This window comes from Varanus komodoensis, unplaced genomic scaffold (assembly GCF_004798865.1).
Source record: "Varanus komodoensis strain SLA01 unplaced genomic scaffold, ASM479886v1 scaffold4, whole genome shotgun sequence".
NCBI lineage: Eukaryota > Metazoa > Chordata > Lepidosauria > Squamata > Varanidae > Varanus > Varanus komodoensis.
Window position 1 is genome coordinate 32,494,126 of NW_025335941.1, and position 12,678 is coordinate 32,506,803.

Consider the following 12,678-nt stretch of genomic DNA (forward strand, 5'->3'; position numbering starts at 1 on the left):
CCACATCTGGTGGACATCAAGCTGGAGGAGACTGAGCTAGTGAAGTATTCCTACTACTTCTGAGATGCTGCTGAAACCCCACGCGTGCTGTCTTGTGCTCTTCAGTTCAGAAGCCCCCAGCGATAGCAAGAATTCAGTCAAGCGCAAACAAATTATTCGGCCCCCACAACCCATAGGAATTGCCCCCCTGGAGCTCTCAAGGGGGTTTCAAGCCGCAGAGTCCTGCACCGCCCTTCCCATCCGGCACTTTCCCCTTCGGGGGCGCCCGGTGCCCGCTGCGCGCGAGCCGCATTCGGCAGCTTCGCGCGAGACGCTACCTGGCATCTTGACCACGAGGGGGCGCTCTGCGCTTGGTTATCTCGCCCAGGGCTGTTAGCCGTCCCCGGTTCCCGACTGAGGCGGCGGCGGCGGCGGCGATGGCAGAAGCGAGCCGCTACGGGGCTCTCTGCAGGGCGGGGTTGAGAGTGGAGTACCTGCATGCAAACGCGTGAGTGGCGCACCCGGCGGATTCAGCAGGGCTGGCCTCACCGAGGTTCGGCGTGGCCCCTACAAACTGTAGCAATAATGTTAACATTAAACGCTAGTGTGCTTCTTCACAAAAGCTATACTGAGCTCTTGTTCCAAAAGATCCATTTTCCGTTGAAGAGGCTTCTTTTTCTGCCGTTGGATGCGCCGTGCCGTTTCTGCAGAAAAGCGTTGATCAGAAGCTAAGATTAAAATAAAACGGAAAAAGAGCCACAAGCGAACAGCTTTCAAAGAGGTTGAGAGTGGGAAAGCCCGTTGGTGAAATCCTAGGTGCACGCTGCTTGAGAGTGTGCCCTGTATGAAGTGGATTTCCTTCAGCATAAAGATGCATGGAGTGCCCTGCTATCCATTTAAAGTACCGGTTTTCTTTCTGCGTACATAACATCAGCAAAACAAGGCAGTCCCTACCAGCAGGGCTGCAATCTACAATGACATGACACACAAGGAAGAAAGAGAAAGGGAAGGATTCACTCCTGCGCAAGTTTAGTCTGGAAAAGGCCTTGCAGTGCGCAGCAGTCCCCCGTACCGTAACCCTTTTAGCAGGGCTGGCATGGAATTGCCGGGCTTCCCCATTTCATCTCCTTGTGCATAGGCTGCTGGGGATGGTTGAGGGGGGAGGGCCTATCCTGGAAGTGGTCTTCCGAATCTGCAGTTATATAACTATAAATGCAGATCACTTGTTACAATAAGGTTGCCTGAAACGCTGATATAATGGAAGAGCAGTACTGAAGTAAGACTCGTGGAGTCCCAGTGGGACTTACTCCCCATTAAGTGTGCATAGAGTTAAAATCACTACAGTTAGAGCCAGTGTGGTGTAGTGGTTAAGAGCACAGGACTGGGACTTGGGCGATCTGGATTCTAGCTCCTACTCGATCAAGGAGCCAGCCGGGTAACTCTAGGCCAGTCCAATGTACCTCACAGAGCTGTTGTTGTGGGGGTAAGATTGAGAGGAGGAGGAGGAGGAGAATGATGTAAGCCACTTTAAGTAAGAAAAAAGCAAGCTATAAACCTCACGAAAGAGCTCTCACTGAAGAGGTAGATAATCAAATAATGACTTATCTGTCTGGGGAGGGGGAGGCTGGCTAGAACAAGTGAGCCGAACTGGAGTTGGGGAGTGAAACATTGGGCAGAGGCCTCCTGCATAGCATGCCAGGGGGCTGTTAGGGAGACCCACTTCCACCTGCATGCGCTCAAATCTGATCCAGCCCAGTAATGGTTATTAACTTGTGTACATTCACAAGCTCCCCACTGTATGTTAAGTTAGAACCTTCTCCAGCCTTACTATTTCCACATTTCCAATGTGAGATGCCAAGTAGTCTTTAAATGTTCCATTTATTGCTACGTCTAGCTTGCATCTTTTAAAACTGTCTTAATGCTTCTTTCTAGGATAACGCACAATTTTCTTTTTGGAGCAGTGGCAGAACTGGTTGACAATTCCCGGTAAATATCTCCTTCTTAGGAGGGAAATGTTGTGCTGATGGTTACCATGTGTGTGGCGGGAGAATGCTCGATCCTTCTAAATCAGGGAATGGAACACCTTTTGCTTTGTTCCTCAGACTTCCCCAGCTCTGTATTGTTGGATGCAAGAAAATACGGAAAATACGGTTAAGGGCAAGCCACACTGGATAGTGTTCTAAGCCATATTTGAGATGGTTAGATTTACTTTTTACTTTCAAGTCTTTTGCTTTAGAAAGGAGAACAAAAAAAAAAAAATCCCAGTGACTTTATGGAGTTTCTTCTTTATATTTTCATATATGCTTGCATATAAGTATTATCCAAAATAGTATGGTTTACACTATTGCTTTTATAATGCTCACTTTAAAATACTCTAAATATTTTCAGGGATGCTGGTGCAACCAGACTTGACATATTTATTGGTGAGTTGTATCTAAATGGTTATCTAAATGGATAAAGGCCTGTTGGCTTTATCTTAGTTACAAAGAAATGGCATGTTTGCTCCCATGTGAAAATGTTCAGTTTTGCAGATTTAAGATGGTTCTGATGCTAATTGGCATGATAATGCTCTATAGATAAACATGCCTGAATAAAATTGCAGTCATCTTGTATGGTTAAAAGCCTAGTGGCACGGTGTAGTTCTTCCAGAAATCCCTGTGAAAAAGGATCAACCAGGGGTCTGGCCAGACCTCCAGTCCCCACTGGCTTCACTTATCAGCTGCTCAGATGTATCAGTGGTCATTGGTTCTACCTGAGTGGGTCCCTTTGCAGCCCGACTCTCTATAAGAGTCACTCAGGTTGAAGCTTCACGAAGGTCCCAGATTTAATTCCTGGCATATTTAGATAGGGATGAAGAAGCTCCTTCCTGAAATTCTGGTGAGCCACTGTCAGTGTATCCAATACTGGGTTAGTTGAGCCAATGGTCAGTCCGCACTGGCGGCCCCAATGTCAGTGGGGCACTGTATCCTCTCTCAGATGTAGCCTGAACTTTTACAGAGCTCTTTATGGTGCTAGCTAGGCCAATTTTGGGGATGGGGTTCAGCAACATGGAATGTTCCTTTAAAGTGAAGGCTAAAATCCAGAGTAGATACCTCACCCCACTGGCATCAGAACTCTCAGCCTCCACTACAAATGGTCCAACCTGGGACTAGGCAGCTTCCTAAACATTCACAGACCCAGTTTGTATTGGGGCCATGGCACACCATATAAAAGGGATTAAATCTTCCCTCTCCCCTCTCTACTACCATCATGAGCTGCTTTAACATTAATTCCATGCATGGGATTAAAAAAAAAGAACAACGAGGAGGCGTTTTCTCTATTTCTGTCTAATACCTGCATGTGAAGTGGTGATTTGATTCTGGAAAGAAACGAAATAGCTTAATCCCTCTCTCATAGTATGTGATGGTCTCAATCCAAAATGGGTCTCATGCATTTTAGCAAAAGTAGTTTGAGTCTTTAAAAAAGTCTTATTGGGCTTGCTGAAATCTGTTTTACTTAGTATATTTAGGATCACAAGATCGTATTGAAGTCTCTCTAGACACAGTCAGTTCCATTGGATTAGCTCGGAATTACTTTTGCAGACATCTGCATTAGATCACTCAGTTGTCACTTACACATCTGGTACATGTCATACTTCTGAAGAATGTTTGCTTTGAGCACAATTGATGTAGCTATACATTCTATAAACAATACAAAAGAAAAATATCTACATATGTTTGCTCAGAAGTAAAACCCGCTCTGTTTATTGCGGCCTATGCCCCGCCAAGCATAAATAAGACTGACTCCTCAAGCAGTATAGATGCCTTCCTGTGCAATCCTAGACATGCCTACTCAGAAGTAATTGACACTGGACTCATGTGCATAGAATTGCAGTCTGAATAAAGTTCATGTTCCTTCAGATTACAGGTGTTTGAATGCTCTCCCATGTATCTCTGCACCTCGAAGATGATAATGTCAAGCATACGTGATGCCCTGTCCACTCTGGCAGGCAGCCTGATGTGTTCATTTTGTAAATGCAGGGAGGATTACGGAAAGGAAGGGGTCATATTCAAATATGGAGAGCCATCATGGCAGAAGGTATTGTAGATCCCCAGATGTTTGGACTTCAACTCTGAGAAGCCCCTGCCAATGTATGCAGTGGTCAGGAATTCTGAGAATTGAAGTCCAAGACATCTTGAGATCTTTCTGCCTACCCTGATTCTTAGAGTATTCTTAGTTTAATGTATTTCTTCCAAATATTTATTAAAGAGCTATCATCTTTTCTGTGCTTCATTGTGCAGTAATTAATGAGAACCTTCAAGGAGGATTTTCACTGTGCTTTATGGATGATGGATGTGGCATGAATCCTAGTAAGTTAATGCAGTTTTCGTTTTACTGTGTGTTTGTGTGGTATAAATGGCTAGCATGTCAAATCAGGACAGAGGAGACCAATGGTCATATCCTCACTCAGCCATGAAATTCACTGGATAACCCTGAGCCAGCTGTTGCCACTGCTTCTCTCTCTCTCTCTCTCTCTCTTTCTCTCTCTCTCCACCTCTCAGTCCAACTTATTGCATATGATAAAAGGGGGATATATATATATATATACTGACTTGATACTATATATACTGACTTAATCTCCCTGGTGGAAAGGTAGGATATAAATAGCATTACTCTCCATGAATGTTTCTAATACCCTTTTAAAGCTGTCCAAGTTGGTGGCCATCTAGTTATTTATTTATTAAAAGCTTTTATATACTGTTCACTACAGGAGTCTCTGGACGGTTTATCCCTTCAACCTGTGAAAGTTTTTTCCATAGTTGATGCATTGTGCATAAGAACTGCTTTCTTTTGTCCATGCTGAATCTCCCACCAGTCAGCTTTATTAGATGGTTCCTGGTTCTGCTCGGAAGGCACTCTCCACAACCTGCACAATCTTGTAAATCTTTCCCACATTTAGAGTTGTAAAATTTCTGCAACTATTGAAACTTTCTGGGGGAGAGGAAGGATGAGCAATTGTGCTGTGCTTGATTGAATTGCATGCAATATGTACTTCCTTATCAAATCCAAACTTATTTTTAACTGCTTTAACAACATAAAATAAAAATACATCATTTATAATTTAGCATATAAAATTGTACTATCTGGCAGGTTTATGAAGTTTACAAGTCATTTGTATTGGTTTCAACCTTTCTGGGCTACCTTTTAAAGTAAAGGCCTTTCCAACATGCCTTACATACAAGAATTCCATGCCGTATCCATATGTTCGCAGTACATGTTCAACTGCAACTTCCCCAGATATGGCTGTTGCAGTCCAAAACATCTGGAAGGCATCAGATGAGGAAGGCTACCATATACTACCATATAGGATATGGCATAGATTATACAATTACAAATCTGATAAGAGTTTTGGAATGTAGGCAACAAGGTAATACATTTATGGAAGCAAATCGCACTTGATAGTCTAGTGTTGGAAGAATAAAGTTCAAGATGTACAGATCCCTACGTTTTAAAAAATAGTCCAATTGTATATTGTCCAAAATATGTTGGACAAAATGGATAATAATTTATATATAATATGTGTGTTGCATTTTATTTAATCTGCATTCATATTTATGAATGGTGCAGATATTGACAGCAAATTAAGTTGACAAGAAGATTTGACATGTCAGAATGCCAGGATGGACATTTACAGCGGGCTATTAACCCATGAAACTTCAACTGTCACAAAACTAGGTGTATGATTAGATAAAATAACCAGAAAGGAATTTTAGATCATAAATAAAGGGCATTTGCTTGAGAAAATTAGCAAACAAAGTAACTGAGATGACACAATTGATGGTCACTTAGGGCATCTTGTATATGCCATCATACTCAAGAACATTTGTTGCACGGTTTTATTTATACTCTGTACATAGTAAGCATAAGAAGAAGCATGCACATATTTGATCAGAGGAAAAACCCACTGTGTTTAGTGAAACTTACTGCCAGGTAAGCATGGATAAGACTGAAGCATAAATGCATTGCATTGCACCATTATATGTTCCTACTCAGAAGTAATCCCACTGTGTTAAGTGAAGCTTACTTTCAGGTCAGGGCTGCAGTCTTCATTATTCCTAAAATGTCAAATTTAGGAAAATATATTTTTAAAAGTAATTTTCTCTGTGGCTTTTTGTTTCTAATCATAAACCAGGCTTTAAATACTAAATAGTCCCCAGTGTTGCCATTTTTCCTCAGATAAGAGTTGCTCTGACCCCCTTTTGCACTTTTTCCATTTCTACAATTTCCTTTTTGAGGTGTGGTAACCAGAACCATGGCTGGATCACAAGTGAGTGCTCCACAGTCTTATGTAGATGGACAGTTTAAAGCAGTCCTATGGAAGGCTTCTGTCAATGTCTTCTTATCTGCTTGTGCAATGAGGGACTGCTCAGGGGCAGCTAAGTAAACGGAGAACATGCACCCAAGCCCGTGTTAAATTGGGGGCATTCCCAGTATAAGTGATAGCTCACAAAGATTCCCAAAGCACAGCTTAGTGTTTCCAGGGGAAGGCTTGGACTGGAGAGGCCTGAGGGAGCTTAGCCACGTGAACTTCAGGGGGTGACCCTTGTCCATGCGCCATCTCCCATTCTAACCAAGTTGTTTTGGCTGCATGGGTTAAAGGTTCTCTAGATCCCAGACAAAGGGAGATCCGAGCAGCTGGTTTTAAGTGCTCAAAAAGGGCATGGTGTATCTCCTACAGCAGAAGCTGCTTAGGCCTTGCTGTCACTGAATAAAGGGCACAGTCCAGTCGTGTCTCCTCATGGTTTCCTTTTGCCAGGAGATAAGACTCTTCCCCACCCCCTTAGGTGTTGCTAAGTACAAACAGCTTATTGAGTAAGACCAGACTGTGGCTGCTGTGAGCCAGTGCCAAGAAGATAACACCAAGACGATATCCTGGCCAGCACTTAAAATAAACTGTTCCCTGAAAAGGCGTCTTAGGTGCTCTTTGAGTCCCTGCTGTGCCAGATCGATTCTTTGCAACTTGGCATGGGAACTTCCTTTGCAAGAGGAGAGCGGGAGACTTTGTACTTGAAACGGTGATGTGCAGGTGGATCTGGTTCATTCTGTAAAATGCTGTGCGAAGCAGCTGCAAACCAGGTGGAGGATGGTATTTTTAGAAGCACGGATTCAAGGATGAGAGTTCTATTTCAGGCCCTGTCTGACTGATGTTCCAGTTTTCAGCAAAAGTCTTAACTCTTTCTTGTCTCTGCGGGCGCAACTGAATGTGACGGCACAGCATAAACTGGCACATCCCAAACTAGTATTGAAAGGCGAGGGGAAGGTTGTCTCTTGAAGTTTGAATCTAATGGTCATTCTCCTGGGTGAAGATCCATTGAAATAAAGAAGACATCTGTTAGTCATGACTTAAGTCATATTCATTTCAATAGGCCTACTCTAAGTAGGACTAACCTTGGATGCAGCCCAACTATGCATAACTTCTTATGCTATTGTTTTTTTTTCTTATTTTTTATTGTTTTCCTGCTTTTAAAAAAATGGATTTATTTCTGGTCATAGAGCTCTAGCAAAAGAAAAAATTTCGTTCAAAGCTGTTTACATGGAATGGAATCAGCAATTTCTGCCACCCACCCACTTTAAACTCCTAACCACTTGAAGATGAAGCCGTGTTCCTGTATCTTACTTGGGAAACATTATATAATCTGAAATGTAAACTGCAACATGAAGGGGTGTGTGGGTGTTGTGTGTTTTGACTGTCCAGCTCCAAGTATAATATATGTTGTCATCTGCCACTCTTTATGTAAAAGAATAGAATGTAAATCTTGCATCAGAAATGATAAAATTCAGAAATGATGTGAAAGAACATTTCAGGCACCCAGAACACATCCTGGACAAAGGAATTCCAAAGGAAAACTGCAGTGTGAAAACTGTTGGATTGCAACCCATCAAGGACTTCATTTGGATCACTTGTGTGCTGAAGCAAGATAATGGCCTCATTCACACAACATGAAAAGCCACCCTGTAATAAGCCTCAGTGGGTTTATTGTTTGGAGAACAACCCACAGTACGCCCAAGAGATGATCCCACTTGCTGCAGGGTTTTCTCTCCCCTGCTTCTTCCTTGGTCCTCTCATGCTCCTTCAAGGCAGAGTCTGTCTTGCCTCCCTCCCCTGTTCTGACCACTACCCCTTTTCTTGTGCCACTGTTTTAATGTCATCTTAAGAGCCTTAAAAATGCACAATTTTAAATTAAAAGAGACTCAACCCCAGCAAATTGTATTGCAATGTTTGAAAAAAATCATCTTTTGCAGGTGTGCGAGTGCACATGTACAGCTTTCCAATACATGTAAACTTTCCACAGACATAGTCTTTATCTTCTTCAGCTGTCAAAGGGTGCAGTGCAGTGCAGTGCACTAGATAACAGACCGACAAAGCGGGACTGCACACAAGCAAATTTGCCCACAGTTGCAAAGCTGTCAGTTGAAAATCATCAGTTAGGGCGGGGAGGGGCGGCAGGAGAAGTAGGTGCACTGAAAGGGTGTAGGAAGTCCCTCTTTACAATGTAATACTCTGAATTCTAAGTGTGCTGCTAATAGTTCATATTGCCGTCCATATTTTTGACACTTTCCCAGATTTCCAGAAACAGGAGATGGAACGCAGAAACACACTGCTGCCTGATTTTCACGGCTCCTTTCCAGTTACTGCCGTTCCCTCTTCTAAAACCACCCCTGTGAAGGTGGCAGAATGAGAAGGAGTCAGCTGGGAGAAGATCTAAATTCAACTGGAGCTTAATTAGCCTACCAGTGCCAGTATATATGTTTTATCAGTCACATTATTTGCTGGGGATGACTGTCCATATTTTGCATTTCAGCTTTAGGGTTTTCATCAGAGTTCAAATTTTTTCCCATTTCATTTCCTTATGACTCACTGCTTTCCTTTCTTTTGCCTCTACCTGCACATCAGTCCAGTGCCTGCCAACTCAGGAGAGCACTTTGTGAGCCTAGTGAAGTGGACTCTAATCCACTGCATAAATGAAAGTTTCTGCCAGCCTTCCACAACCTGCAAGGCTCCAGGTGCCCTGGTTTAGAAATCTGTTCTTCCTCAGTATAGTGTCCCCATTGTCCTGATGGCCAGGGATGATAGGATCTGTAGTTCAATACATCTTGCAGACACTATGTTGAAGAAAGTCTTTTATGCCACAATGTGTTGAGAAGTCTGTTCGACGGCACTTTGAGGCTAAATGTTTCTCTCTCTTTTTTTTAAGAATAAAATGGCATAAACATTTTTTGGCTGCAATAATAAATGTGTTAGCTGCAATAATAAATGTGCTAACCACAGTCTCATGGCTTGTAAGTGATCTGGCTGCCCACAGGAAAAGGTAGTATCTCCTCTACAATCACAGAAAAGCACTCCAAGATTGCAGCAAAAATGCCATCTTCAGAGGGCTCTCCCATCAGATCTGGCATGTATTTTTCTGCCCTGACTGCAGCTCCAAAGTCAGAAGACTGTCTTTGGAGAAGGCACCAGGGAAATGTTCATGGGGGGAGCAGAATTGTCTCACTAAGTGCAGGAGGCAGTCGGAGTCTCTATGCTTCTCTCACCTTCCACTGGATCTTAGTAACCCCCTTAGTCTGTAAGTTGCCCCAGGACCCTTTGTGGTTTTCATTAAGTGGTATCAGAAAAATAATTAGGATTTAGCTTTTTTTCTCCAATCAATACAGACATTTCAAACCAGGGGTGCTTAAATTGAATATTTATTTGCCAATGTTTCCAGTGAACAGGGGTGCAGAATCACTCAGGGGTGGGGCTGAAGTTACTGAAAGGGACAGTATCAAAATATCCACCTGGACACTCGAGCGTAATGCTCTTCCTACAGGTTATTGTTGCTTTAGCAGAAGGCTTGCAAGGTTTTAGAAGTGGGAGAAAGCTCTCCAAAGTCTGGGCAATGGAGGTAACATACACCAGTTAGAACTCTGGTACCCATCCTGCTTGAGGGTTCTTGTGGGAAGCTGGTTTCCACAGTGTGAACAGAGTGCTGGTCTGGATGGATCATTGGTTTGATCCAGCATGGCTTTACTTATGTTCTTCTCCATTAAGGACCTTCAGCAAAAAAAAAAAAAAAAAAAAAAAACAAATCCAGGGACTGTCATTCAAATGTAAAACTGCCTTTTCCCACTTTGCATGCCATTTTCACAAGTTCAGCAAAAGTATGTGGGACAAAGTATATTCTTTATCAAGTGGGAATGTGTCACATCAATCAAGTTGTTACTTCAATTCTGACAGGATATTTGATCTACCTAGTGTAGTGGAGTCATTAAAATTAACAACCACTTAGCCCTTCTTCACTGAACACAAAAAGTTCAGTATCTATTGGAGGGGGTAGAAAACTTGTGCAGGTGGGGAAAGAACAAGAAACAGCATTCTGGAACAGGGCTGGAGAGATTTATGAGTGTATTTCAGGATGGAAATAAATGGGGCTTATACAGGGCGTAGTGCACTCTTCACTATAACTGTGTAGTCTTTGGGTGCATCCATTTGTACATTGTGCCATGCCTGTTCAAAGATCAGCAAAGCCAGTTTGGGTTCTCTTCTCCACCGTGAGTTTGCTCAATCATGTTAGAGAAGTCACAGTTTATCAGGATCAGGTCACCTTGTGCAGTGTAAGGATAAAAACACCCACCTGGTAAGGTTTATGTAAGAAATACAACCAGATGACATATGCAAGGCACAGAAAATGCTCTAAATTGGGGTTGAAATGTTAAAGGAAGAGTGTTTCAAATCCTAGTAGTCTGATAAAATGGCTGTGTTGTTCAGGGCAACAAATGGGTCCAGAAAGAACCCTCCTTGAAAATCTTTTACAGAGGAAGCTACAGATCTTGTGTATTTTAGGAGATCTTCTAAGCAGACAAACCCTAAGATGATTGGATGCTATGGCAATGGCCTGAAATCATAAAAGCTTTTATACATTCTCTTTATCTAGCGTTCTGTTGTTTTAGATGTCTATGAAATCTGAATGCCTCAGGTATTCATGGCAAGTAAAGGGCTCTGTACCACCTGGCTCTCTATCAGCAAGAGAAAATTTGTTCTTCAGCACAGGCCATAAACATTGTTACCAGTTGTCTCACACATGCACACCAGCTTGAACCATGTGTCTGTGGGGACCCCAACAAATCTGGAAGTATATTCACATTTTTTAGAGGATGCAAAAATAGATTTTGCATTATACTTCAATACAATGAGGAGATGGCCTCAACAACAGGGGTATTTGCCCACAAAAGTTTACAAGAAGATGTTCATCAGGGCAACATTCTTTGCATGGTTAGACAGGAAAAGTCCCAAAACGGCTAAGATTCCCCAGCCAGCATGAGGCACAATCCCACTGCCTCCCCCCGCTCAACAATTTAAGCTCCAGGTAAGCCTCCAAATGCAGAGGCTTACATGTATTCAATGCACAGAGTGAGATACAGCAGTGGCAACTGCCACTGTGACTTGTACCACATATCCTGACTATTATTTTCAGCTATCTACATTAAGCACTAGGGAGGGGGAAGAAAGGAAATTAGCATAAACTGCTCACCCCTTCCTCCTCTCCACCTGACTCCAGCATACCCTTTTCCACATCTGCAAGGTCCAGTGGCCACACTGGCTGGGAGGGATGCGGTGGCAGCATCTTGGCTTTTGGAGTCTCAGCCCCAGGGCCAGGGCTCCAAACAATCCTATGTCCCCACAGATAACATCGGGAGGCCCTATGATTGCATTCTTAGTGTATCATTCCTCTAATGCTAAACCAAAGATCTTTGGGTCCTCTCCCAAAGATCTTACAACGTGAACAACCTCATTTGAGAGAACAGAACTTGTCTCATAATTTGATCCCATGCTGCACTGAGGTTTTTAGGTCCAACCAGCACTTTGCATTATGGCCTGAAGTGGACTGGTAGCCAGTGGACTGGTAGCCATATTATTGTAATATGAGAATCTCATGCTCCCTATAACCTGCCCTACTTATTTATCTCATGTCCTAACCTGCCCTGCCCATGTGGCTGTGGCATTCATATTTTATTGAGAGGCCTTGCATGGTGCAGTCAGTGTATTTCCTAGCTCTACATGGTAAGGGAAGGAAGGAAAACTTTCAGGGTTACTGGCTAGTCAAGAGTTCGTTCCTGGCCCCCTCAAAATAGTAGCCCCTTCATCATGTATATGCTCTGCCATATTGCCATAAATAAACTATTGCAACCATGATCTTTTCCTGTATATTTACTATAGAGGATCCATGCGCATAGGAAGGGACTTCATATTGTTCACCAAGAAGGAAAACACAATGACATGTCTTCTGTTCTCTCAGACTTTTTGTGAAACAGAAGGTCTTGACGAGGTATGTCTGCCTTTGTTTATTTATTTATGTGTACCCTGCTTAATAAAAACTATTTAAGCCAAGAGTCCTTCCAGATAGGGACTTTATTGTGCGACCACCCAGCCTGTGTCATGGCCCCTCTGAAGGAGTCTAGAGGGTGGTGTAAAGCCCTTTCACAGCCAAGCATCACAGAGAAGCAACTAGTATCAAGATCAGAGAGAGTCTGGGCCCTTCTTGGAAATGGCCACCCATCAACGCTTCTCCTTAAAATGGGGAAGCTTTGGAGCTCCATACCTGCAGTGTGCCTGATCATCTGTCAGGTGCACCATCGGTAGGGTGGCTTAGAAGCCAACAGTCTGATTTAGTGTTTGTGTGT

At 43.0% G+C, this 12,678-nt stretch overlaps 1 protein-coding gene across 1 annotated transcript in view; it reads left to right on the top strand.

Annotated features, from left to right (window-relative positions):
- Positions 1–416: 416 nt before the first annotated feature.
- MORC1 (MORC family CW-type zinc finger 1) overlaps positions 417–12,678 on the top strand; it is a 56,886-nt gene continuing 44,624 nt past the window's right edge. The window contains 6 exon segments of the mRNA XM_044441771.1: positions 417–487; positions 1,912–1,965; positions 2,368–2,402; positions 4,260–4,328; positions 10,813–10,906; positions 12,215–12,323. Of these exon segments, the coding sequence (XP_044297706.1) occupies positions 417–487; positions 1,912–1,965; positions 2,368–2,402; positions 4,260–4,328; positions 10,813–10,906; positions 12,215–12,323 (432 nt within the window).